General features: G+C 41.9%; 2 protein-coding genes across 13 annotated transcripts in view; both read right to left on the reverse strand.

Moving 5' to 3' along the window:
* Positions 1 to 395: 395 nt before the first annotated feature.
* etv1 (ETS variant transcription factor 1) lies at positions 396 to 19,771 on the reverse strand. Of its 3 annotated transcripts, XM_026317220.1 has the most exons (13): positions 19,656 to 19,771; positions 19,282 to 19,372; positions 18,678 to 18,768; positions 18,305 to 18,352; positions 13,810 to 13,863; positions 8,346 to 8,475; positions 7,029 to 7,217; positions 6,251 to 6,498; positions 3,747 to 3,818; positions 3,583 to 3,651; positions 3,304 to 3,473; positions 2,115 to 2,216; positions 396 to 867 (listed from the first exon to the last, which is right to left on the reverse strand). In XM_026317220.1, the coding sequence occupies exons 2-13, from the start codon at positions 19,324 to 19,326 to the stop codon at positions 646 to 648; spliced, it is 1,440 nt and encodes a 479-aa protein (XP_026173005.1). In that variant the 5' UTR covers positions 19,327 to 19,372; positions 19,656 to 19,771; the 3' UTR covers positions 396 to 645. The 3 variants fall into 3 exon arrangements, with proteins under 3 accessions (XP_026173005.1, XP_026173003.1, XP_026173002.1); XM_026317218.1 differs by lacking the exons at positions 13,810 to 13,863; positions 18,305 to 18,352; positions 18,678 to 18,768; positions 19,282 to 19,372; positions 19,656 to 19,771 and adding an exon at positions 12,107 to 12,162 and having other exon boundaries at positions 3,747 to 3,815; XM_026317217.1 differs by lacking the exons at positions 13,810 to 13,863; positions 18,305 to 18,352; positions 18,678 to 18,768; positions 19,282 to 19,372; positions 19,656 to 19,771 and adding an exon at positions 12,107 to 12,162.
* A 1,734-nt stretch (positions 19,772 to 21,505) lies between these two features.
* The window catches only part of dgkb (diacylglycerol kinase, beta), a 57,188-nt gene continuing 52,472 nt past the window's right edge, over positions 21,506 to 26,221 (reverse strand). For 7 of the 10 annotated variants that reach the window (XM_026317200.1, XM_026317196.1, XM_026317203.1 and 4 more), the window contains 3 exons: positions 25,725 to 25,845; positions 25,369 to 25,429; positions 23,135 to 23,242 (listed from right to left, as the gene is read on the reverse strand). In XM_026317200.1, the coding sequence (XP_026172985.1) occupies positions 23,135 to 23,242; positions 25,369 to 25,429; positions 25,725 to 25,845 (290 nt within the window). Of the gene's footprint in view, positions 23,243 to 25,368; positions 25,430 to 25,724; positions 25,846 to 26,221 lie in introns of all 10 variants that reach the window. The other 3 variants (XM_026317201.1, XM_026317206.1, XR_003296258.1) reach the window with 2 other exon arrangements.

Here is a 26,221-nt window from a genome sequence, read left to right on the forward strand (position 1 = left end):
CTTTTATAATCACATCACTTTTTAAAGTCTATAATCATGTCACTTCACCATAAAAGTATCGGTACAATACATCGCCAGTATTGAAAGTACATTATGGCTGTTTGAGGACAAACTAAAGGGCAAATGAACGAAAGTGATGCTCCTTCGATTTGTTGCATGTGTGGTGACACTTTTGTGGGAAATCAAAGATTCAGTCCTTGGGTGACCATGAATTAACCATCGAGTCCCGTCTCACCGGGGCGCCACATGCTTGAAATCATAAAAATAAAGGACAAACACAAAATAATCAAAATTCTTACACTAATGTACAAACATAAACAGCGGTAAAAAGCCACATAGCGAGCCCCTGGCAGGTAGACGCCACGCTGTTCCTGTCCATAAAGTGCACTCTTTATCCTGCTGTGCGGCTTGGACGTCAGAAAAAACAGGAGCAAAAAGAGGATGTGTGTGTGTGTGTGTGTGTGTGTGTGTGTGTTCAGGTGAGACACAGAGAGCAAGGGGAAGCTCTGCTGCACATGTGTGTTCAGTCTGAATCCCGGAGCATCTGTGAATTAGAAGACACGACAGTCAGACCTAGGAGGAGCCAGGGATGGAGGGTAGAGTGGAGGTGTGTGTTTTTGAGTGTGTGTGGATGTGGGGCTGACGTTAATAAACGTAGCCCTCGCTGTAGGGGTGCGGCTGGCAGTAGGGCCCCTCCTGTACATAGGCCATGTTTTCATCAAAGTGTGACAGCGGCACCGTGTCCTCCTCATTGATCTGCCGCTCCATGTCCGTCTTCAGTACAGGCCGCTGATTGTCAGGAAACGCCATGGAGAACAAGGCCTCAGGGTCGCACACAAATTTGTAGACATATCTCTCACCAGCCACCTGAAGGTGGAGAGAGGCGAGGAAATAAATGAGTGGGAGACGTCGGTTTCTAACATTGTAAGGTGCAGGCCATCACTGTAGATACCACGTGAAGAACAAAACATCATCGTCCTTTTCTTAAAAAACGTAAAAAAAAAACAAAAAAAAAAACTTCTTTGCAACACAGAAATTTACAATGCAAAACATTTTCACATTGTCATCGTAAGAATATTCTCTAGTAAATACAACGTTTCAAATGTGATTTAACCTTCATTTTACAAAACTTCCATCTCTTAATGTTAGAAATGTCACTAACGTCAGAGTCAGTTTCACATCAAGTAAAATCTGAGTCTAGTCCGTCACAGACACCAGCCCGACGAAGACGACGCAGCCAAACATGTTTGATGAGCGACTGATGCACTAAAGGCGACTTGTGCTGTGTGTTTTAAGCTTGTTGGACACCAACATTTCTCAGAGGCAGACATCATCTCCTTGTGCAGCTTTGATATCATTTGTATTTAATGACGTCCTATCACTGAGGTCTGCTTCATTGCTAACTATTGCTAACTAACTGCAGGTTCCTAACCAAACCCATTAAGGTTTAACTCGATCGGCGAGATGAGCTGTGCACCACATCGACACTGAAAACGGGCCTAAACAAAGGGGCAAAGGAACTTCTTAGTTCTGAGTGTGTGATCTGCACATTTTTATTTCTCATGCGCATTAAATTGTTTTACTGTTTACATCTGTACCGTCTTATTATCAACTTGTCAGTCATCTGTAGAGCACATGCAAGTGCAGTAACTTGTGTGAATGGTGTTATACAAATAAAGTTTGATTGACGGATTGACTGCACAAAAGAAGTAGAGGAGCTACTCACAGCTGGAAGAGATTACAACTAAACGTGGTGGTGAAACATCTTAAGAATAACATTTTGATTAAGATCCAGTTAACACTTAAGTTTTCTCTAATCACTGACTGCTCCTACTGACAGAGCAGTGACATTTTTTTTTTTTAAATGACAAAGCAACTATGAATAAAATTTCATTCTCCCTTGTTCTTCACAAGCTTTACCAATATTAAGCTTGTCCCCCTCCTTAAATCACCTTCCTGTGAGTTTGAGCACATGCTCCTCCTTTAACACACGCAGTATCAATCAAGCTATATAAGCAAGTATACAACCTCAGCACTTTCATTAAAATGGTTCTTATATATTATTGTGTTATATATGACCGTTATATATTTTCCGTATTTGAAGCGTTTCTCACCTTTTGCATGATTCCCTTCTCGTAGTAGTACCGCAATGATCGGCTGAGCTTGTCGTAATTCATTGCTGGTCGATTCTTCTGTATCCCCCACCGACGTGCCACCTTTGTCACACAGACAAACAACACAAAGACGGTAAACACAAATGATGAGCAGGATGCCAGAGCGTTTCAAACAAACACGCACACAGTCGACCTGATTTCCTGACAGAAATGTTGTGGCACATCATATGTTAAACAAACTTATGAATCCATATTTTCCTAATAACGGTAATTAGAGTGTGTCCAGCCTGAGCAGACCTGACCAGAGATGTGTTCATTAGGAGCTTGTCACACACCCAGCGGAGGAGGCAGCAGATGTTACAGCACCTGTCTACCAGACCACCCACCACCCGGCGTTGCAGTCCAAACCCACAGCCCCACAGCGCTCACTTCAGCTTCTCCCTCTGCTCTTCTCATTTTCCCTCTCTTCCCTTTCTCTCTTTCGAAAATCCTTTCTTTAAAACCGACAAAAAGCATCAGTGGATCTGCTGTGTTTTTGTCCTCAGAGTCACTGACTTGTTCCACCTGCACACTGAAAAGGCAGAAGCAGCTAGCTAATGTTTGTCTGCAATGACCCAAAGTGAGTGTTTGGTCACCTGATGGATTGAATGGACCCCCCTGTTAGCTGCAGCTGGCCCATGCCTCCAGACGCTGTTGGGCTGTGTGGACCACTGCCAGGTATCCCTCTGGCTGCTACTTTCTACAGCCCCACCCCCTGCCTGCACCCTGCAGCCTCCTCCATCCTCCAGCTGTGAGCAACAGTGACTGAGCCCCACTGTGTGTGATGTGGGCGCACACAGACTGAGCCTCTGTTTCCATTTCAAATAGCTCAACCATCAACATCGGTTATATTTTTGGGAATATGTCTTGTAAAATATTTAGCCAAGGATCGCAATGAGGCCAGACGCGGTTGGAGATAATAAAAAAACCGTTTATGACAAAACCAGACCTGGCCTGACCACTTCAGGAACACAGAATATTCATCATTGCTCTTCAAATACTGACGTTTTGCCTGTTCTTATGTTGTGAAACTCAGGAAAACTCTTCACATTTGATAAGCAAACACCAGTTGGTAAGTTTACTAAATATAAACAATAAAATTTCAAACTTCATGTTAAAATATGTAACAGCGTTTCTGAGAGCCTCTCACCTCCTCGGGCTCAATAAGTTTGAACTCCATGCCACGGCCGGTCCAGGCGATGAAGTGGGAGTTGGACGGGTCGTCCAGCAGAGCCACCAGGAACTGCCAGAGCTGCAGCGAGCCTCTGCGCTGGTACGACGGGCCCTCTCGGTACAGGCCCGACTCCTGCTTGATGTCACCTGTAGGACGCACAACATCCATTATGACATGCTGCTTTAACAAAACCGCACGTTAGATAATTTTCTGTTTAGCATTCAAAAGTACTGCGTGCTCCTAGGGAGGACTCACCTTCGACCTTCTCAGGCACCACGCAGGTGTCGTCGTAAAAATGCCTCGCCACTTTATCAAACATACAACCTGCAAAACAAGATAAAAAAAGAGGGTTTGCTGTAATATTCAGCCAAAACCCAATGTGCACCATCACAACATTCACTCGTGCCATTTGTTTGTACCTTCAGTCCTGTTAGTGTGAGCCAGATAGCCGTCTTGCCGTAAGTAGACAGAATGGCAGCTAGGCACTTCTGCTGAAAGCCAGGCAAGAATGGGAGAGTGGGTGTTAAAGGGCCCGAAGGCAGCATTAAGAACACTATCTCAGTTATCGGAGAGCAGTCAAAGCCTGTTCACTCAATGCACCACTGGCTCTGATTGAAGAACAGGCCCTCCAGCACCGGCGTCGCGATGGCTCCCAGCCACAGGCGAGCTCTCTGTATCACAGCGCTAATACACGCTCCGAGCGTCGGCGCTCAGAGGAGGATTTACCACAGAATAAAACACGATGCCCGTGTGAAAAACAAGCTGACACCATGTAAGTTTTTTTCATCACGTGAGGGCTCAAGATGACGCTCAAAACTAAATGAACCTGAAGGTGTTGGTTTCTGTGACGTCTTCACTGGATACTGCAGAACTGCAGCGTGTTAACTAAACACATGTCGTTTTTCATTCAAGGCACAGAAACTATATTTTTCAGCGTCCTGCGTCCCACATGAACATCATAGTTTCTGCCAAATTTCCAATGTATTTTTTTGTTTACGGTTCAGTCGAACCATGAAAGTTGTGGGTTTATTGCTGTTGCTCGTCTTCTGTCACTAACACACCAGCACAGACACACACACACAAACACACACACAGTATTACAGAGTTTTACAGCATCAGAGTCTTAATGAATAAGACATAAGACGTTTTTTCAAATGTGAATTTTGCTTATATAGTCACGTATTTAATATTGAAGACAAATAATTTTCATTTAAAAGAAAATGTGCAAAATATTGGTGATTTTTTTTTAAAATCAGTGAGTTCATTTTGTTATGTGTTAAATTCTCAAAGACTTAATTAAAGTAATTTAACATTTATTAATTTGATTTATTACCTGCATTCACTTTTTCTGTTGCTAAAACAGTGACTGTAAACTAAAAAAAAAAAAAGATTTTGGACTTTGTAATCGATTAAACTGCAGATCTAAAATATCACATGATTCTCCAAACATTACTTGGACTCGTGCACAGATGCCTGTATTCACTGGTTTTGCTTTGTCAGGGCTGATTTGTCTATTTACTGTATTTGCCACAACACAGACGTGGCTTGTGATCAAAAACGGCCGAACAGGTTTCAAAGTGAATGTTCAATAAACAGACTGAGGCCCTTCATTTAGGCTCATAAACATTTCTCTGAACTTCATCAAAGTAATGGGCTTGTAGAGGAAATTGCTGCTAATGAAATTACCAGCTCCCCTCCCATCCTTCCCAACAGGCCTGCTCCAGTCAACATGCTCCATTGTGACGACTAATAAATTCAGTCTGATGCTCCATCTTGGACACACAACACAATATAGTATTGGTCACACTGAAAAGACCTGAGTTCATCAGCTCTGAAGCAAAACTCATCCTCTCTCGCTACATGTACAATCTGTTTAACATATTCTGCTCTTTATGTTGCTGCTATTGATTTGGGTCATGAAGATCAACAAAGAGCTGCACTTTACTGCAGCGTTCATTATTAGTTATATGTATTATTATTATTATTAAAACAGCTAAATGTCAATTAATCAATGAAAATACTAATCATTGATTAATGATTAGTGATGAGCCAAAATGCAAATGATTCACTGGCTACAGATTCTTTAATGTGTGAAGTTAATACATTTCTCTTATTTTTCTTCTTAGTTCTTGGGGAAAAAAAGGAAATCAAACGAATATGTTTGTTAGTCCTAACTTTGCTGCTAATGGGCTACAATCTGGTAGCAGCAGAGAGCGATAGAGTTAGTCAAGAAATAGGATGTTTTTGCACAGAAACAGCTATTTTCTGAAATTATCCAGTGGTGTTAATTGGTATTTGCAGCTTTGTGGAACTCAGTGAACACATCAATGGCAAAGTAAAACTTGCCACTAGAAAGTGAGAAAAACACCAAGAATTACAGTTTGCTGGCTTTTCCATGACTAAAACTGCCATGCTGTTGTTAGGAAAACAAGACTGTCTACTGGAACAAAGAGAGGAAAGACTGTCACAGAGGCACGCAGTGTTTCTGTAGGAAGTTACTTTTCTCCTTGACTGGCGACACACACGCTGCTCCAGCTCTGCCTCTCCTGGGTCCTCTCTGTGTGTCTTGTGAATGAACCCCAAAGTCCGGCGTATGTTCATTCATGTCCTGATGCAGCCTCAGCCTCCGCAGAGGCCCGGAGCTGATGATTAGCTCCCTTTACTCTCTAAAACTAAAGCGTGGGAGGGCGGATTTTGGATTGTGACCAGGCATAGCCCCCCTCCTCTTTTCTATTAGAGCACCACAGGAAATGGCGACCAGTGCAGACACCCATTCCAGCCAGATCCCCTGCCCTAATAATGGGCAAACTCAATAAACTCCACCCCCCCCCATTGTCTTCTCCCATTCCTGAAATGATAACACTCTGGCAGCAAAAACAGCTACTTTCGATTTCTCTTATCAGTGATTCTTAAAATCTCTCACCTGAGTCGTACGTGAAGTCCCTTGGCTCCTGTTTGATCATCATGGTGGTGGGGTACGTGTGGGGTAGCGGCGCCCCCATCATGGCCGGGTGTTCGAACAGGGGGTCGGGGTACTCCTGCTTGAAGCCTTGAGGAGGGAAGGGGATGTTGGGCTCTGACATCTGCCTGTGGTAGATGGGCCGGCCGTCCCGAGCCATCGACTGTGGGGAGGGGAACGAGTGACACGGCTCTGAGAGCTGACGTCGAAATCTGAGGAAGAAGCAGGAAAAAAAAAAAAATCATACTGAGACACAGACGGTGCCAGAAACTTCACCATGTTTAGTTCAGACCTGTTTGGATATGAGAGTAATACATTGTGTTTCCTGACATTATGATATCAGACTCCAACAGCTGAAGACATAATAAACCTGCAACTCATTTTCTCAATTAACTGATTCATCTTTTAGTCTGTAAAATATCAGAAAATACCTGCTACGATTCCCCGACATCTTCAAATGCCCTGCTCTTTGACCAAAACTAAAAAAGGTTCAACTGTTCTAAGATCATTGATTCTGTATAAATTCATTGCCATATAGTTTGATTAGTTATGTCTTTTAGCAGTTAGATAACACACTACTAACTAACTGCTGGAGTTTTTTACACTGCCCACTGAGGGTTCAGTCCAACTAATGAGGTTCTGGTGCATCTAAAAGTCTACTGTGACCTCATTATAACCCGCTCTGAGGAAAACCACCAGATGAAAATGTGATGTAAATGTAAAAGGCTGCAGGCCACAGTACCTGTGGTCCATAGTGTAGGCGTTGTCTGGGAGTGGCTGGGAGGGTGGTATGTGGGCGTAGGTCCTGTCTGGTTTAGGGGTTGGAGCCGCCGTTGGCGATGCATGATGGAGCGGGGACACGGGGGTGCTACAGGGGGGCGTCACTGGACTGGAGGGCTTCATTCCTGCAGGCTGCTTCTGCTCATAGGCACTAAGGCGAAGAGAGAAGAGCCAAAGAAACTGATTTTCAAAAAAAACATTAACACTTTGCATCTTATTTTATAATTTTCCTTAATGTGTCCTTCCGTTATATTAGCGCACCGTGCCAGTGAATTTGCAAATACACAAACAAAAGACATGTTAAAGCTAATTTCAACAAAGTTAAATGAATGTGAATGTTGTTTTTGTGCTCTGTATCGTATCAAATTTGTAGTTTTTTTTTTTTTTTAAAAAGGGAATTAAAATAAATACTCCAACTGTCTTTGCTCATCCTTACACAGGATCATTGCTTTAATCAGATGCATGTTGGCCTCCTTCAGTGGATATATTAAGGAGTGACACACCTCTTGGCAAAGACCTTGGAGATTCTGATGTAAAGAAATGACTGCCAAATGTCTTTTTTTGTCTCGTACATGCGTCTGAGCAGATGCCACCAGGTGAGCAAATGCATCACACGTATGATTCATCACCTATAAAACACACTTGCAGGACAAATCTGCATACAGGCTCATTAACATGCAGGTAAAATGAATTTCATGTATTAAAAAATCTAATCTATTCAAGCCTAAATGTGAGTAAGCACAGACCCCTTAACTTTCATTAGAAGGGGAAAAAACTCAATGTGAATGCACTTAACATCAAGGTGCTTTGGATTTACTCTGATCCCTGCACCTTGTTTCATCTAATTTGACAACCTGCTCAGCAAGTTTCTGCAAAGTCATTTTCAGGTTAAATTTAAATATATACCTAATAAAACACAGAACCAAACTAATGGGAAATTCTTTATAACGGGTGAAAACAAAGAACATTTAAGATTCATCATTCAAAATGGCTAAAATAAATTCACGCTTGGCCAAAGCATCAAGTATAAAATATGAGTCTTCCACTCATTTATTTTGTTATTATTGAATTATTGTTTCACCATTTTACAGTAAAGCACTTTACTGTACTTGCACTGCAGCTGCTGAATAAAAGAACAATATGGAGCCAAACACAAATAGCTGTTCTTATAACTACCATTTTCTACTCTTTACAGCTGTGTAAGAGGTGTCATGCAGAGACATATTTCAGTTCATCTTCTCAGAAATTTAGTGCTCAGCTGGCGTCGTTTGGTGCCCACCTGATGTTGTACGGGCACTTCTCTCCATACTGGAGCTTGAAGGGCCGTTCCTGACTACAGTTGGAGCTCAGCTCTGAACACGGGCTGTGCAGCTCCCTCTTGATCTTCAGCTGCAGTCCGTGGAAAGCCACTGCAGTGAGGAAGGAAGAAAGAAGGAGAACAACTCATTTAGATACTGAGTGACAATGACCCACCTCCCTCCTGCTCAGATTTTGGCACGTTCATAGTAGAATGTTATTTTTAGGAGGATGAAAAAGCCCAAAGAACAGCATTTATACAAACACTTGGCAGAAGAAACTGTTTAAATGCACATTCATTAGAGGCTTATTATGGCAGGTTGAGCCACCAACTCTGTACACATTTATTTACATTCCCTCAAAATCATTCACCAAAAGATTAAAAAGGTAAAAAAAATAAAAATAAACCCTGTTAGGAAATTAGAACAGGTTTTACATGTGAGATAAATCACTGAAATCCTTTTTCTGTGCACTACACTGGGCAGCAGGTACAGATACCAGTGTGTATAACTCAATGAATCTGAGCCAGGTAATCACTGATTAAGAGAGGTCATGACAGAAAAGCCATCAGAAGGATTTGACATCTCAGATCATCATGACACAAACAACTTCCTATGAATTTCATTTGTTCAGCCTTTTCCCTGACGGGGACTCTGGTAGTGAAATATGACAATCATAAAACTGGGTGTGCAGCGAGCTCCTATAAATGCTTTATCTGCTTTCAGTTGGCTGTCAATACGTTCCAGACGACAGAAACAGGGTTTATTGATCTGAAGGGGGGCTGCCTACCTGTGGCCCCACGGTGAGCCCAGTGCATCTGAGAGGCTGTTAAGTGCCTGATCAGTCCTGATTAACATCCCATCATCTCGAGTCATGATCAACGCTAATCCAATTGGCTGCGCTTCTGACAAAGACCCAGTCAGTCAGAATGAAGTCAGGCCCAGGTTGACTGGCCAATCGCTGTCTCACTGTGACTGCACACAAAGCAGCACTGAGACCGCCCCACTGAGCTCTATCTACCATGGGAGGGGGCCAGTCGCGGTCAAAGGGGGGGGGGGGGGGGGTGTTTGACTCAACTTTCACTAAAACCTTCAGAATGAAAGCAACCTGCTCCTGGTGGTAAAAACTATGAAGGGAGAAAGGAAATCCATCAACTCCTTGTCCAACTAAGTTTAGACATTTGATGGCCCCAAGACCAGTTCTGTGGCTTGGGAATATTTTTCTGTAAAACAGACCCACAGCCATGAAGGTCTCCGAGGCTACAAGGCGGTGAGAGAGGAGGATGTTTCAGGGAGTTTTCTCACTGACAGCTGCCGTATGAGCAGGGGTCGATCTGCCAACACCCCATCTGATGCACAGCCGAGCCCCTGGGGGACGGGCCACGCGGCCCTGCATGACAAAGCTCAGGGGTTGTTTGCAGCCCTCGCTGGGGGCCTGACCTTTCCGGGTCATCGATTGGAGGTCAAAGAGACACTTCCTGCAGGGAGACCTTTGACGACGCTGGCATGGAAGGGTCTCGCTAAGGGCTTACGGAGTCAAAACAATACCTTAGTCCTGCCTGTCGAGATCACAATCAGCGTCATTTTAAAAACCAGCTACAATAAACATGCAGGAATGAGTTTTCCTGAGTCCGGTAAAACCATCACTGTCCTGACTTCTGCTCTGACCTGATGGTTATATTTCTTCTGTTCACTGAACACAGAAGTTTCTGTCATTCAATTAAATAAAATACATGAGCAACATGGAGAAAACCCTGTGTGTAGCTGCTAGTGTCACATCGGCTATTAACAATAGCGTCACATGTGCTTGCAGCACAGGGCCTTAAATTAGAAATGGAAATGTCACAATAGATTTCATCAGTAGGGTGCCAAGGTACACAAATCAATAGCAAGGGCATTGCCTCTGACTAAAACAGAGACTTCCTTTTTAGTCCAGAATGTCATGCCCATCACTGCTTGATTGCTCTCATTATCTACATATTGATTAACTGAGATGGTAGGGTGTTTAAAAGAAGAAGCACTTACAACAATTACTGCCTCTATTTTGAATGCAAATGTTTTTCTTCTGTGCCATTAACTCAAATATTCTGTAAATTTCTTCGCTGCACAGATTCATTAGACGTCTTTGCTTTAAAATATATGTAAGCAAAGACCGATTTATTTTCACTACAAATCTTGGTTCTAATCATGTAATTTTACCTGTAATTTCCCTGCCAATCCCTTTAGTACACTGTCAAACAAACCTTGGCCCCAAACATTGTGTACTCTCAGGTACAAATTGTGTGTTTTGGCAGAAACGGAGCCTATGTTTGGCAGATATTTCTCTAGTCCATTCATAAAAAATACAGGTCTTTTGGCAACAGCGAGAAACCTTCTCTTCCATTTTCACCTACTGTAGGTGCTCGCCTTTGCTGTTAAATGATGGAGGCTCAGATCTGCTGGTAACGTGTGGCCTCATTTTACACCTCCTCTACTCGTTCGTTCCCTGCTAAGTTATGCTAATGGTAAGCATCTGTGTTGGAGTTTGAGACAAAGAAAATTCTCTTTCTCCTCCTGCAGCCCGAGGACACTTTTGCTTCGAGGCCGCTCACATGCTGCTTCTGTGCTACACGGATGGAGAGTGTGAAGTCGACATTGAGGGAAACTGCCACTGCCTCTGGAAAGGTGATAAATCTAAAGGCCATGAAAATATAAAATTACACTTAAGGGAATCTGCCTTTCATATACCGCCTTTGTATCAACAACACTCCTCAACACGTTCCTTTCTTTCGCACCCTCTCTGCCTTCTCCTCCACCTTTTGTCTCATCCGTGTTGTCAAATGAAAAGAATACCGAACCATACATCAGTGTTAAAGCCCTGCTGTTGTTAAACTACAAAATAATTACTGCTCTTAAAATGTTTTACTAAAATAAAATCGGATTATTGCTGCAATAGCTGCGTCTTTTGCTGTTGCTACGGACTAGTTAGCACAGACGAGCAAACGATCAACACAAATGAGTTACGGGCTAATAAACTAGGACACTGTTTGTCAACAATTAGAGTTTACATTTGGTTCAAATGAAATTTGATGCAGATATTGTGACTGCCAAGGTTTCAGTGTAGACGGTGTATAGGAAAAACTGCTGAATTACTTCAACTAATAACGGCTGTTTTATGATATTCAACAAATCCCATGAAAATATAAAAACCAACAATGCTTTGGACCATCTCTCAATACACTCTGACAATATAGTCCCAGCACATTAAATCAATAAAGTACAGTAGTTCACAAATAAATCATTGAAATATTTTATAAGTCTATGCAGTAGCCAAAAACAGCCAATGCACTGTAGTTTTCAGCAAACAGTACTCAGGAGTAAATGATGCATTTAGGACTGACTCAACTACAGTGCTGGGCTGTATTTAACAAGGGCTGCACAAACAATTTAATCATTTCAGCTGCAAATGAACTAATTCGTCAGGATGGTGTGTGTGAGATTGATTAAAAAAATAATAAAATCATCCATGTACATTGCAAAAATGCACAGATGCGAAATGTTTTACTTTTTGGAGCTCTGGCAGAGGAACGGGCTGCACAGGCAATTTTTTTTTTTATTTTTTATTTTTTAAAAAGGATCAATTTATTGTCGGTTTTACTCTTTTCATGAGATTCGCTGACATTATTAGATTATTACCATATTTATAACTTACACTTCAAAGCTGCTTTGACATTTACTACATGGAATTAGTTTCTACTTTACTCACTGTCTTCTTCTCCTGCTCTTATCTTTAGGTGCAGCTTCCACCTATATCTCCCTCCATCTTCATGTCTGTCTGTCCGCCCCTCCATCTCTTGACTTGGTGAAACCCATATGGGAGAGCTGCCGGCTGGGATGCCTGCTCAAGCGCCCAACCATGGTGCCCTCACCCTCCCACCATCTGTTAGTGCCTCTGCAGTCTGCTGCAGGTTTGCCAACAGGACAATTCAGATGGTCAGCAGTCTCCTGCCACCGTGGCCACCCACCCTGGCTACCTCTGAAGGACAATGGGACAGTCTGGGTGACCTCTGCTTCTTTACTGTACACCGCAACGTGCCGCCATCTTGGATTTCAGGGCCAGTTATTCACACCCATAGACAAGTGTTCACAGAGACAGACTGCCATGCAACTGCTGCGTCCATTGATTTAGTGCATCCTGATATAAAAAAATAAAGTCAGATTAATGGGAAGACCTGAGTGGGGTAAAATATTTCAAAAAATTTAAGTGAGGATGAGGTTTAATTGTTTTTGTAAACCCATACAACTGCAGCTTAATATGTTTTAACATGCCAAGTGGGAAAACACTCTGAACCTCGGTTTATCATCTACAACTAAAACAGGCTGAAGGGTCTGTGATCGCACTAGACGCCACATCCATCCTCACTTAATTCCATCAGAACAGTATCTGTGACCACTACAGGGTGACAGTCTAGTCTCAGGGACATGGCTCCTTTGTTGCAGCTAAGAATCTGCACTTCTACATTTCGCTCAACTTTGTTTCCAAGCTAAAGGGTGTTGAGGACACAGGGAAGACGCGGGGTGTGGTCGCACAGTTCTGTGTCTTTTCTCACAGTTTCATGGGTGTTTTGGCTCATTTGAAAGACATGTGCTCGCTCCGGGTCCTACTGAGCTCCACTCACTCCATTTCTGTCTAAACCTTGGCACTACTTCCTCCAGAAGTGCCTGGTGCCAAGTAACCAGTCACTGTGTGCAACCACCATGCACAACCAGGTAAAGTCTGACTAGCTACCTCATCTACTTTACTGCAATCACAGAATCAGCTCGTGTCAGAGAACAGGATGTTTTTTTAAATCAGGTTTTACTCACATGACAAAATGATTTTAGCAGGACAAACAGACACACAGGGCAAAGTGCAAGAAGGCCAACAAGCCTCCAGCTGAACACTAATATTACACTGCCTGATTTAGAAATTCTCACCACACTGGATGGTTTGTACATAAAGCACTTTGAGGAAAGGTTGTGGAGGAGTATTTTTGGTAAGATTTTATTTTAAAAAATTCAAAACAGCTGTCAATTGAGAGCAGTCTGGCCTACTTGGAGTTAAAAATATCACTTCAACCCCTAAAAACAACAGACACAATATTTTGATGTTTCCTTATGCAAATAAGTCACAGTGCAATAATATCTCAGTGGTGGTGAGAGGTACATGAGCAACAGAGGGAAGACAGATAGCGAGATAAACCCCCACCCGGCCATGCACCTGTCTGCAGACCTGCAAGCCTGCTGCAGCACTCCAGACAACACTTGTGTGAGCAAAGGTGAGGATACTGAGAGAAAAACACACTGACACATGCACTCTCCCCAAGTACAAACAACTGAGACTGGGTGAAAAAAGAAACACCACAGATACATAAAAACACAAGCACAAACACACACAGAGACAGAAAAGAGACGTGGTCTCTTACTCACAGTTTTCAGTCTGGAAGTCTGGAACAAACTGCTCGTCATTGTCGGGAACTTGAGCTAAAGACACAAGCAGAGAAGAAGAAAGGGAGTGATTGTTTCTGATGTTGATGGACAACGCAGCATTGATCACAGCTCTCTACAGCCCAATACCCTCCTCTGGCAAACAGCCTCCTGGGATATTAGGTTAGCCTATCTCAGCACTGTTTGCCTCTGCTGTTGCTAAAAGAACACAGCTGTAAAAAATATGTTTTACAGGAAATCAGGGAAACTGTGGTTGTTTGTCTCTTTGCTGACCATGTATGTTTTTATAAACTGGGCTCATGCGTTTTGTTTATTATTACACAAATGAAAGAATCATTTCCAGAAAAAAAAAAAACAAAAAAAAAAAAACATGAAGAAAGACAAACTCTTGAGACACGGTCTATTTAGTACCCATTCTGGAGCTTTCAATCAGACTCAGTCTTCCTCAGCATGTGGTGCACAGTTGTTATGGGACTGTTTTTTATTTGAACGGTTTCCGCTGCTTAAAATTTAATAAAGCAAAATCTCGACAACCTATTTTCTGATCTAGCACCTTGTTACGTCTCATATTATTACACATATATTTTTATTTATATTTATTTATTTATATTTATCTATTTTATTTCTGAAAAAAAAAAAAAAGATTTAGGTGTAATAAAATCAAAATTTTCTGATTCAATAATAGAAAAAAATTTAATTTGAGCTACAAGGAAGTACGAGAACATTACAGAATGCACAATCGCATTGCATAAAATAACCTTGAAGTTGTAAAATGAGCATATTTTCCAACAAAGGCCAGCCTGGGAGGGACATGAAATTTTGCTTTCGGCGACCGTCCATCCCTTTAATTCCACTTCCTGAGGTCGCCTTGTCCATTGACTGCTCTGCAGCCTCGGCGCTCGCTCCTTGCCAGCAGCCAAACACCCATTGTTAACAGTATCTAATTGGCTTCTTCCCTACTGGTGAATCCACCTGTACCTACCGAGTTAGGTCTGTTCCAAACCTTCCAACGCTTCACCTGCGCTTCAAACGCCCCTGCACTCAAGCTAATGCTAAAATAATGAAGCCTGGTCCGCAGCCTGGTGCAAATTAGGCATGTATATATTTACATCACACATATTTACACCCGGTGACAGTTCTCCATGTCCCTCAAGTTTGGGTCTCACTGGCGAAAGGCAAAAGGAGATTTAAATGTGCCATTAGCACGTCTATTTATACACACAATGAGGTGGATCCTCATTATCACAGTATCAGTAACATGTCTCCACATGTCTAGAGAGCTCCATAAAAAGCAGACATTTTCCTTTTTTGTCACTCTTGACATGATCTGAGTTTCCTTCCCACCAAAGGTGCGAATTGAGGAGAGTAAACAATCAACAGAGTGAGAGGTGAAATTACTCCATATTTCACAACAACGTAAAGCAGATGAGGAAAACAGCAACAACAAAGCTGGAGAAATAATTTCACTTCAGATCCTCCTGTAGTTTAGTAGCGTCACCACTTTTTCACCTGGTTAAACTGCTGTTGATCTGTTAGTCCAAGCTTTCTTAAAGGGCCATGACATAAACATCAGACTTGTATATTGAACAAAAACTGATAAGAGAAAGTCTTCAGACAGTAGACCATAGCTATACCTTCTACAAGCCTCAGCATTTTGCCTCTAATTCTTTTTTCCCTCAGGTAGTCAAAACCACAACAGCCAGATCTGGCAAACCAACAGAAGGAAAAACAGAGAAACAAGGGGAAAATTTAGGATCAGCTCTCAGTCCATGACTCCAACACAAACAGACACTTCAGAGAGCCTAAGCTGGAAAAGGACAAAGAGGAGAGAGGAAAAAACGAAGGCAGCAGCGTGTCTGTGTCCAAAAGGAAGTACAGGACGGATGAGTCACTGGCCTCAGTCTGTGAATGAGCCAGCTGATCCCTGCAACAAACTCCTGGGGAGAACGGCAGAGCTGGAAATCTGCCGCCATTCACAAAACAGAACACACAAAGAAAAAAAACAGAGGGGCAGAAGGAAAATTGAATCAGGCAGAAAAGCAGAAGTTGTAAAGGCTGTAAACATGAGGCCTGAGACTATCGAAGGCGTTTCCTAAACCTGCCACAGCTCTGTGAACGGGCTTCCTGCCTGCGCTGATTTTCAAACAGAAATTATGTTTTCAGCTCTGGTTATTTCACAGAGAAATCAGTGCGTTAGCTAAGAAAAAAAAAAAAAAAAAAAAAAAAATCACCACAACTATAAAGAATATGACTTTTTTACAGCAAGAAAAACTATTAAAATGAGGCCAAGAATCTGAGAGCAGGAGGACAGGGTAGTTGGGGTCTGTGGGGGGGTCAAACACAAGCCTGTCACCTGACAAACTCCTTCAACCTCTCGGTCTTGGGAGTCGGTAATTCAGTCTGTCTCTTATAATCCCTCCTCTTGCTCCAATTACCTGAACTAATAAATCTTAGAAATGGGAAGGTATTCCTTTTCATCTTAATGGACAGGAAGTCATTCATTAAATCTACAGTCTTGAAGCGTACATCATCACATTGATCCATGACAGGCAGAACTGTAATCCTTAACAGCAATACCTCTTATCAGCCGCCGCCGTCTCTTTTCTCACTTTGGATACTGAAATATTAAAATCGTGTCTTATTCTTTTACACGCCCTGCGGTGGCGATGTGCACCGTGCCGCCTCGTAATGTAACTGCGGCTCACGGTCGGCTCAACTATTTCAAATCTGTTTCAAAAGCATACTTTTCATTTTTAAAAGCTTTGGATTGCAGCATGTTCAAATGTGTTAAAGAATAAATGGGACTAGAAATGACTGAGCCCTTTTCACCTGTGTCAATGGTGCGAACTAAAATTTCTCTTGCCACTTTTCCAGGGGATGTATTGCAAAAAAAAAAAAAAAAAAATAAAATCTTAAAGTTGATTCAGTCATATTGTGCACTTGGCTTTATAACATATGTCAAAATAAATATTTTAAGGGACATGTTGGCATCTTAGTCCTGCAATGTTGCATCAGGAAAATTACATATAAATAAAATAAAAATAAAAAAATTACAAATTGTAATTGAAAAAAAATGTTAGTATTTGTGCCTTATTGCAGTAAATTCCTGCCTGTCCTCGTAATTTCTAATTATCAAAATTTGAATGACAGGACAATTATAACCATAACAGAAATTGAAGAGAAACATTAGATTTTTTAGTTGATCACAAAAAAGATTTTCTAAATAAAACACGTGTAATATTTAGTAATTATTCTTACTGTACTGTACATGTAGCACATGTAGCACATGTAGTACGGCACGTGCAGTCTAGGGAAGGTGCAGTCTGGTGTTAATTGTTTAAAAAAAAAAAAAAAAAAAAGCCTAAAAACTTCTCTTTAATTTCACACAGTTGCTGGGTCTACATTTATAAAACAACACTGATCATTTGTTGAACTTTTCAGCTTCATGTCGAAGCAACAACTCGTTAAATTCACTTTACTACTGCACTGCTCTACTTCTGTCTGGATTTCTGATTTTAGACAACAGCAAATCAGAAACTCCTCAGGTTACATGCAGTATTCAAAGTAAGTTGCAGAGTAGTGAGATGAAAATACAAGTCAAGCCAAGTCCGACATGCGCGCACGCACACACACACACACACACACACACAAAAACACAGCAAAGTCCAAAGAGATAAACAATATTCAGCACTAACCAAAACTTCGGTGCTGCAGACACGGTGGAAAGAGGACACTCGCACTTAAATCCTGAAGCATCACGTCTCAGTTAGACCACAGTGAGCAAGTCTTGCCATTAGAGACAAAAATATATTAAAACACAAAGAAATTGATAATATATAAAAAATAAAAAAATAAAAAAATCAACTGCCACTTTGAGAGTACAAGTCTTTTTTTCTGAAGTTTGAGATTTAAAAAAATTATAGATCCATTCCTTTTTATGCCGCCAAGATATGAAATTGAAGAAGACAAGGTGATGGTACAGCTGCAGGAGATAGAGAGGTGTGTTGGGAGAGAGCACTGAGAGAGAGAGAGCAGCTGACAGAGAGAGAGAGAGAGAGAGAGAGAGAGAGAGAGAGAGAGAGAGAGAGAGAGAGAGAGAGAGAGAGAGAGAGAGAGAGAGAGAGAGAGAGCTGGTAGGCTACAGCAGAGCGCTCTGGTGTAGGTGGAGGTGGCGGCTGGCGTGCAGTGCGTTAGCTCCTGCCAAAAGCAGAAGAGACAGTGAGCGTCGGAGAGCCTTCTCCTGGTAATTTGTGATGACACTCTCTGGGTAGAGCCTCCTCGGTCTCCCTCAAGACCCCTCGCTCACAGTCTCTAATGTATGCATGACACACAAGGTGCCTCTTCCACACAGGATTTTAATTGGACTGCAACGCTAGGCATGTAACTCCAGGCAGCCTCCACCCCCCCCCCCCTCCCCACAACCTATCAATTTTTACCCATCTCTCCTCCTTTTTTGCTTGAGATTTAAAACACTCACCTTCTGCCAGCCAAGTCTCCTGCAGCTGACTGAGGTCCTGGAAGAGCTCTGGAGGGGAAACCAGAGCAGAGAACAAGGCTTGAAGGTGGTTGCAAAACAGACTCAAAGCCCAGGAGAAGTATCAGAAACAAGTGACTTCATTACGGCTGACTGAGATGCTGTCAGAGCCACTGGACCCATTGGGGGCTCAGTGGGCATGTGGGCAGCTAATAAGTCAATTTGTGTGTCTGACCATTGACAGAGGCTTGTGAGAATCATCACAGGCCGCTGTGCTGTAATCTGTAGTTAGTAGTGCAGGTGGCCACAAACCAATTGAGTTTTGCTAAATGTTTAGGAGCCGTGAAATTAACTTCTCCCTCTGCCCTGTGCCTACCTTCAGTGTCCAGAGCCAGGTCGGAATTAATGAATTTTCTCTTTCTGTTATTCGCTGGCCTCTCACAGCTCGTTGTCTTTTCTCGCAGCTTCTGCAAGAACACAAGAAGAGACAAATCAATTTTCTCTTTTCCTCAGCGAGCAGCGATTCTCCTGTTGGCTGCAGCACACGTGCAGCTGAGAGAGCGAATAGAGGAGCCTCATTGAGCCGCTCATTAATGCTCCATACACTTCTGAAGCCTGACACATGCAAAAGGACCTGTGCCTCTCTTATCAGACACACAGCAATAAGCTGTAACTTGGTGCTTAACCTGTAACACTGTGTTAAAGTAGTGGGAGCCTCGTTTGGATGTTTATGTATGATGATTAGAAGAACCTCAAATGGTTCCTGGGGGAGAACTGAGTGTTGGCAGCAGCAGAGACGAGAGATATGATCAGAACAGTGACATTAGAGAGAAAACAGACAAGAAGAAGAAGAAGAAGAAGAAGAAGAAGAAGAGATATTAAAGGTGCTGTGAAAAATATATAAAAGGCTAAATCATCTCCTTGAATGATGCATCTTAATCTGATCCAGTTGCAACTTTTGGCACTCACTGATCACTCACTCTGGAGTTATGATGAGGCACTTGCTGGTCATGAAATCCATCCATTCTGCAGCGCTGTTGCTTTAAAGACGAACGGTCTTCAGGCTGCCCCCTTCACAAAGCGACATGGAGAGAAGGCACAAAGTGATGAGAGCTTGGTTTCTCCTTTGAAATGCAGTGTAACGTGTGTTTCACTGGGTAAGACACAGTACAGGAACATCTTAGTGCAGCTTTGAGACAAATTACCAACAACACCTCCGGCGATGCTGGAAAGTTAAGTTGACAATCTGCAAATTTCGTGCCTAAACGACGAGCGCGCTGAGCTGCGACGCGCTTTACGCACGAGAGAATAAACTTATAAAGCAGAGTAAGAAAGAAAACAGAGGAGTTCTTACCTAGCGACCCTGCCGCCGCTTGTCTCCGTGTGCAGAGAGCTTCCGAGCGGCTGCAGGATCTCCACAGTCCCGGCTGCTGCCTGCACTTCTCCCGGATCACTGTGTTGCTTTCTAGCGGCTTGGCATCGCCTCCAGGGGCCTCCCATGGAAACAAGCCGCACTCCGCTTCCTATTGGTTGTCAATGTCTTTCAGCGGGTCAGACTGTTGGCAGTCAATCACAGACGGCGAGTCGGTGGCAACACTGGAGGATCACGCGCTTAGGCTTTGTTTTTTTTTTAAGTTTTGACTGTGGAATTATTTTAATGTTAGAAAGGCAGAAATAAACTCCAGAATAATTGATCATGCATTTAAAGTTACACATGCAAATTCCACCTGCGCGCGCACGCACACACACTCACACACACAGACACACACCCTGTCTTTCTCCTTATACACGCTGTGCGCGCACACACACGCTCCTCGCTCTCGTCAGGTCAACTTTGCGTGTTTTCCTCCACAGGCGCTGAAGCGTCGGTTCTCCCCGCTGATGCTGAACGTACCGCGGACCTGCAGTGACCTGAAAGTGAAGCACAGGTCACCGGACAAAATGAAACCGCGTCCAAACCTACAGCTTCTGTAGAGGGAAAAGTCTGGCTCCTGCTCTATGATGTTTGGTTGCTCAGGCTGCTTCCGGTCTGCTGCTGGTAACATGAGCTTTAGTGGCACAAACAGTCCTCACAGTGAAACTATTCAGTCTTAGTTTAAGTGATGACACTGCTCAAAACAAAACTATAAATGGGGGGAAAACACAAGCAGGTGGGGGAACAGTTATAAGTTACTGATAGAACTGCTAAATGAGAATACAGAGGGACAGTCAGCTAACAAATCTAACAAATCTTTGCAGTGATCCTTAATTTATTATTAAAAATGCACAACAGACTTTCTTAAATGACCAGTTTCCTATTTTTTACCTTTAACTTTTAATATCAGCTTAATGTTTCCTCCAAACTTTACTTAGCATTACCTAATATTGTCATACTGTGATTACTGCACTTACTGAGTACAAACATAACACTGTGGTATAGCCTGTCTCTAAAATTTCAACATGATATCAATCCCCCAAAAGGAACGTGACCATTACATCAAACACTTGACTGAAAGGTGGCTGTGTCAGAAGTCAGTAGTGGTCACGCTGATGCCATCTTGGATCCAAGCAGGGGTCCATTATCAGCCTGGTGAAGTGGATGGGAAGTGAAGTACAGTGTCACTCCTGCTGAACCCCCGGAGGATGGAGAAACGCAGGTCAAGTGCAGGCATTCACCCTTCTGACACCGAGACAAGCAGCAAACCAAGTGCCACTCCTGACAACAGGACACAAAGATTTGTTTTTTTTGGTTTTTTTTAAACCCAGAACCCTGGAAAGACTTTTCAAGACGCTGCAGACACTAAGACCTACTGTTACCTCACACTGGTTTTAAGCATAACGACAAATTCAACTACTTAAACTTCCTTTGGCCTCATTTTAATATAATTCAGTTTCAACACTCACCTAAATGTGTTTTTACCTATAAATCACAGAAATCCAGTGTAGTAGTTTAACACACACACACACACACACACACACACACACACACACACACACACACACACACACACACACACACACACACACACACACGGATCCTCTGGGCCACAAGTCCTTTCATAAGGCCTAAGTTTATCACATCTATACACAGTGTGTGTAATTTCTCTTTTAGTACCGTTTGTTCCCTGAACCTATTTCTCCCAAAACTCACTGATGCTGCGAAAGGTCGGCACATTAAGAACAGCAGAACACTATCAAACAACAAAAGCTTTTTTATTTGTTCCATTATCACGTTCGTCAGTCAACACTGGCAGGCAGAATTAGTTTTAGGCAGAACACCGTGTGTGAGATCTACAATGAAGCAGTAAGCAGAAAGATCAGTAATACTGTGTACAAAAATACAACCTCACTGTACAAATGCTGCACCTTACAAAGCAAAGAGCCAGTGGCACTTTTAAAGACCGAAACAGTCGAGCCTAAAACTATCAGAAAACATGCAGCAGTGCAGTACATTTATCAGGCATGTTTCACACTAACTGGCCTGTAAAAAACCCAAAGAAATTCCAATGGTGTGCATATTGGTCTTTGGTGAGGCTGAATGAGATAAATAACTTTTCTTAATGGAGAAAATAGACTGAATCATTTTTATTACAGTTTACTTTTTTTTTTTCAGAAAGTGCGCTGTAAAATAATTTATGGCACACGAGTGGCTGTAAAATCCCTCTGAAAACTGTATTTATGGATGGGACTGATTTGCAGTATTGATTCTTTAAATCAAGTTTGTACTATATGTCAATAGTCATTATGTATTAGGATTTCAATTGGTTAATGTATGCTTGTTAGTGCAGCAGACTGTAAACATCCAACTCCAGACATCAGAACAAACCAGTGACCACAGGTCGAACTGCTTCTTGTCAACATCCAACTATACAGTCAACACTAGACTGGTTTCATTTGAAAAATACCTGAGTAGGCTACCTGTTCAGAAAAAAGTCCCACAGAAGACGCAGCCATCTCATAGATAATGTACGATATGGTTAAACTGAGCAGTTTGTAGCTGAAGATTCAAAAACGACCAATTTGTCAAAACAGATCTTGTTCACTCATGCAACAGAAAGTGTGCACACAACTGGGAGAACTTGTCTGAAAATCTCCCGTGCAATGCAAAACGAAGAGTGTCATGCATTTTTTATGAACGATCAATAACCATTCCTAATCTTTCCACTGACAGCAGGTCAAAGCACGACAAGGATGACTTGCAGGAACCATTAAACAAAAGCAAAAGTGATTGTCTGTCTTTCACTACTTGAAGTCATTCATGAGTGAAGCACAGAAGAAATGCTGAGCAAAACAAAAAGATAAATAAATAACTGCAGTTCTTACTGAACACACTTGGGAAAGATCAGCTGCAAACACCAGATATGTCATCTCCAACAGCAGCAGCCGCTTTCACTGTCCCTCATGCATCAGGGGTATGCAAATGCAAAAAACTTTAGAAAACACAAATAGCAGCAAAACACGAATAAATAAATAAATACATCATATCACATAACACATTCATCTGTGGACTTGTTCCACATGGCACAGATCACAACGGCAAAAATAAAAACTGACTTTTAGAAAAGTTTTAGAAGTGGACTTCCAGAAATAGCCCCAGTATTTTTGGAGCTGAACTAGACTACTCACTGCAGATCAAAGCATCAGTCCTGAACGCACCTCATTGTGGATTTAGTGAGGACATCTCACCGACATGGCCGCCGGGCGACACATACTGAACCTACAGTTTGCTACCGTGTGCTGGGCTATCAAACAGGCATCACAGACCCCCTTCACTAACAGGTCGAGCAAGGATCAGCTCATGACTGCTGCCCTGCAGGTTCTGGTGAAGATTTGAAGGTACTGAACAAGGATGGCTCAGTCTTTGCTCTCAGCGCAGGTCCTCGTGATGAAGGAGGAGAAGAAGCTTCGGCCTTGTGTTGGTCCCATCAACATGGGAGCCTGATTTTTGTGGACAATCTCAATCTGGTGTTTTGAAGAAAGAAGAGAAGAGTTTGGGTTTGGCATTTTGTTTTTCAAACATTTGTACATGCAGTATTTGGATAAACCTACAACCTTTGCTGGTGATTTGCCTCATATTTATTCTGTTAAAACAAAATGATTTCCTTGAACAATGTGTGATAAAGTTCACGCAACCGTGAAATAGCAACAAAACTGGGAACTGCTCTTAGGACACGGGCTGCAAGTGCTCAAAGGGTCCACATGACACCTTTCATAGAAGTGAAGCAAAAATATACAGTAGTTGAAGTGCACTCACTAATGCCTGTAAACACCTGCATGTGTTGTTATGCCCACCACTATCTCCACACAGAACTGAATTCAATAACGCATCAAGAAGAAAATATCCCATGTTTCCAAACAGGGTCTGTTGGTGTATGTTCGAGGGCCCTAACGAGACAAACTCAGAATCCCTGTCGTTTGTGACTGATGACAAATGGTAATAAATGATATGGCGGATTATGGTAAAGTGTGGACTTTATAGATATAATATCCTGTTTCCCAACAGTGATGCTGTTTCTGCTGAAGGTTGAAATTGTAGATCAGTGGAACAACAAATATCAGCCATCAAGGGTTGTCACATGAAGCCCATAGTTCATTATAGTGCTGCATTAAGAGTCTAAACGCAGTAATGGGGAGAGGAAATGCTGCCATCTGCATTGAAGAGACCACAGACACGTCAAAGGAAATCTGCTATTCATTGCAGTTGCACGTTGACTCTTTAGCAATTACCAGCGTTGGTAGCTTCCTCCATTAAACTTGATGGAACTTAATATTTCTGCTGTACTTTACACAAAAACCTTTTTAGGCAAGACACTGGTCACAAAAGAAAGGATTACCTTTAGGGGATTACTGAGCACTGTTTTAAAGATGCAACATTAGACATCTCTATGCATCAACAGTCCCAGGTACACAGCAGTATAGCACAGAAAATAATAATTAGAAGGAAATAATTCTGTGGATTGTTTAGACATGCAAAAATCAACAAAACTGGGAGGGTTTAAATTCATTAAACTTAAATTTAAATTTATGATTCATCAAAGTGGCATTTTGTGGCAATTCAGCAAAATTGCAGTTTGTAGCATTTATTTCAGACCTAGTTATCAAAGTGACAGCAATACATGTCATATGTCACTTCCAAATGCAAATGGATTGACGGTGTTAAATATGTTATTCATGCAGAGGAACTGAGATGCATTTGCATAGTTGTTGTTGTTAATAATTAGTAGGATAACATCCCATTTGATCCATCATGTTTTCATAAGCATTTTACAGGTCGACTCATTCAAATTCTGCACCAACATACAGTATAAATAACATTTTTTTATTCATTGCAGCACAATTATGTATTGTCAGATTCTAACTTTGCTCTGTGAAGTTGTTTCAGCAGATACGAGAGCACTTGCAGGGTACTCATTTTGTCATGCACTGGTTTTTTTAGCTTTCCCTGGCGATCCATATGTAAATCTCAGCAGCACTTCATCTGCAGTGGTGGTGTAATTAAACACAACCATAATCAATGCAAACCGAGTAGTTTCATTTTGAGAAACTTGGACAGAGGGCAAACACTTGTCGAGCTACATGTCTGAGGCAAACTTTAAGCAAATTACAAGAAGTAAGTTTTGCATCCTAACATTACATTGCAAATTACTGCAAAAAACACAAAGCAATGATGTGTGGGGAAAAGGCAAGGAACAGATGCCAACAGATCTATTATTTTCTCCACCACATTTATATCAATAAGGGAACGCTAAATAAAACACCAACAGCAGCACAAACTGCATTCTGTCTCATCACTGTTTGGATAAAGTTCTCTCTTCATTTGTCAAAAGTTGCAAAGAATCGACCTGTTTGAGATGCACTGTACCTTTAAGTCTAAATAAAGTCATTGGTGTCATATATCACAAAAACAAAAAGACACCACATATAAATAAAGAATGGGACTAATAAGGTCTCATCTTTGTAAGGAAGGATTAGATTTTATTCTTACCAAGTACTCTGTCACTCCCTAATATTTTGGCTCCACCGGCTCCACTTTGCATGAACCACTTTTGTGTGCTCAGTGAGGAAACTGAATACATTTATTGACTTACAGTGCAGGGAGTCTGCATCCAAGGTTCTCCATCAATCTGCATGGGAAGGGATTTACTGGTTCTGTAAGCAATGAACAGAAAATGCTGCAATGAAACTAAACTAATAAAAATTATAAAAACAGAATCTGTTAAAAAAAAATGTTGCACCATGAAAATGAAGTTTGGTATATGAAACGACAGGAAGTGATAAGTTAAAGACCCCACTACTCAAATCCAAACATAAACAGCTATAATCTTTTCCACCATAAGCCATGACGCTTGGTGACATGATAATATTATATTAACAAAAAAATTCCATGATTTGCCCAGAAGTAATTTTGCTGTAGAGCAGTGCAGAGGTCAAGTTTAACTCTGACCTGATGGTGACGGAGGAACACTGTGCCAGACGTCTTCCAGCGCTCTTCAGACCCGTGTAGATCTGACCCATCTCCATGGCTCCTTCCAGACCCACCACCTCCAGCAGCTGGTCAGACAGGTCTAGAAACCAATTTAAAGCAATTTAAACCTTTAAAAAACAATTCACACTAAAGTCCAATCAGCTGGACCTGCTGCTATGACTGGGACGTCAGTCATAGCAGCATAGGAGAAATATGTAATGTCTGCCGATTCATTTTTAAAAATTGTATTTAAAATAAACCGTAAGCATGAATGCAACATGTACATGCACTGCTGCTCCTGAATGTTAGATTAAAACCAAATAATAAACACTACTTAAAGGGAGGGTGAAGAATGAGGAACAAAGTGAGGGCAAATAAAATGACATTACATGTTCCTCGCTTCAGACTTTCCTCCTGCTTCTGAAATAAGTAACATTCACATTTAAAAAAAGAAAAAAGCTAGAGAACAAGCAGCT

The sequence above is a fragment of the Mastacembelus armatus genome, chromosome 16 (genome assembly GCF_900324485.2).
Source record: "Mastacembelus armatus chromosome 16, fMasArm1.2, whole genome shotgun sequence".
Lineage (NCBI taxonomy): Eukaryota > Metazoa > Chordata > Actinopteri > Synbranchiformes > Mastacembelidae > Mastacembelus > Mastacembelus armatus.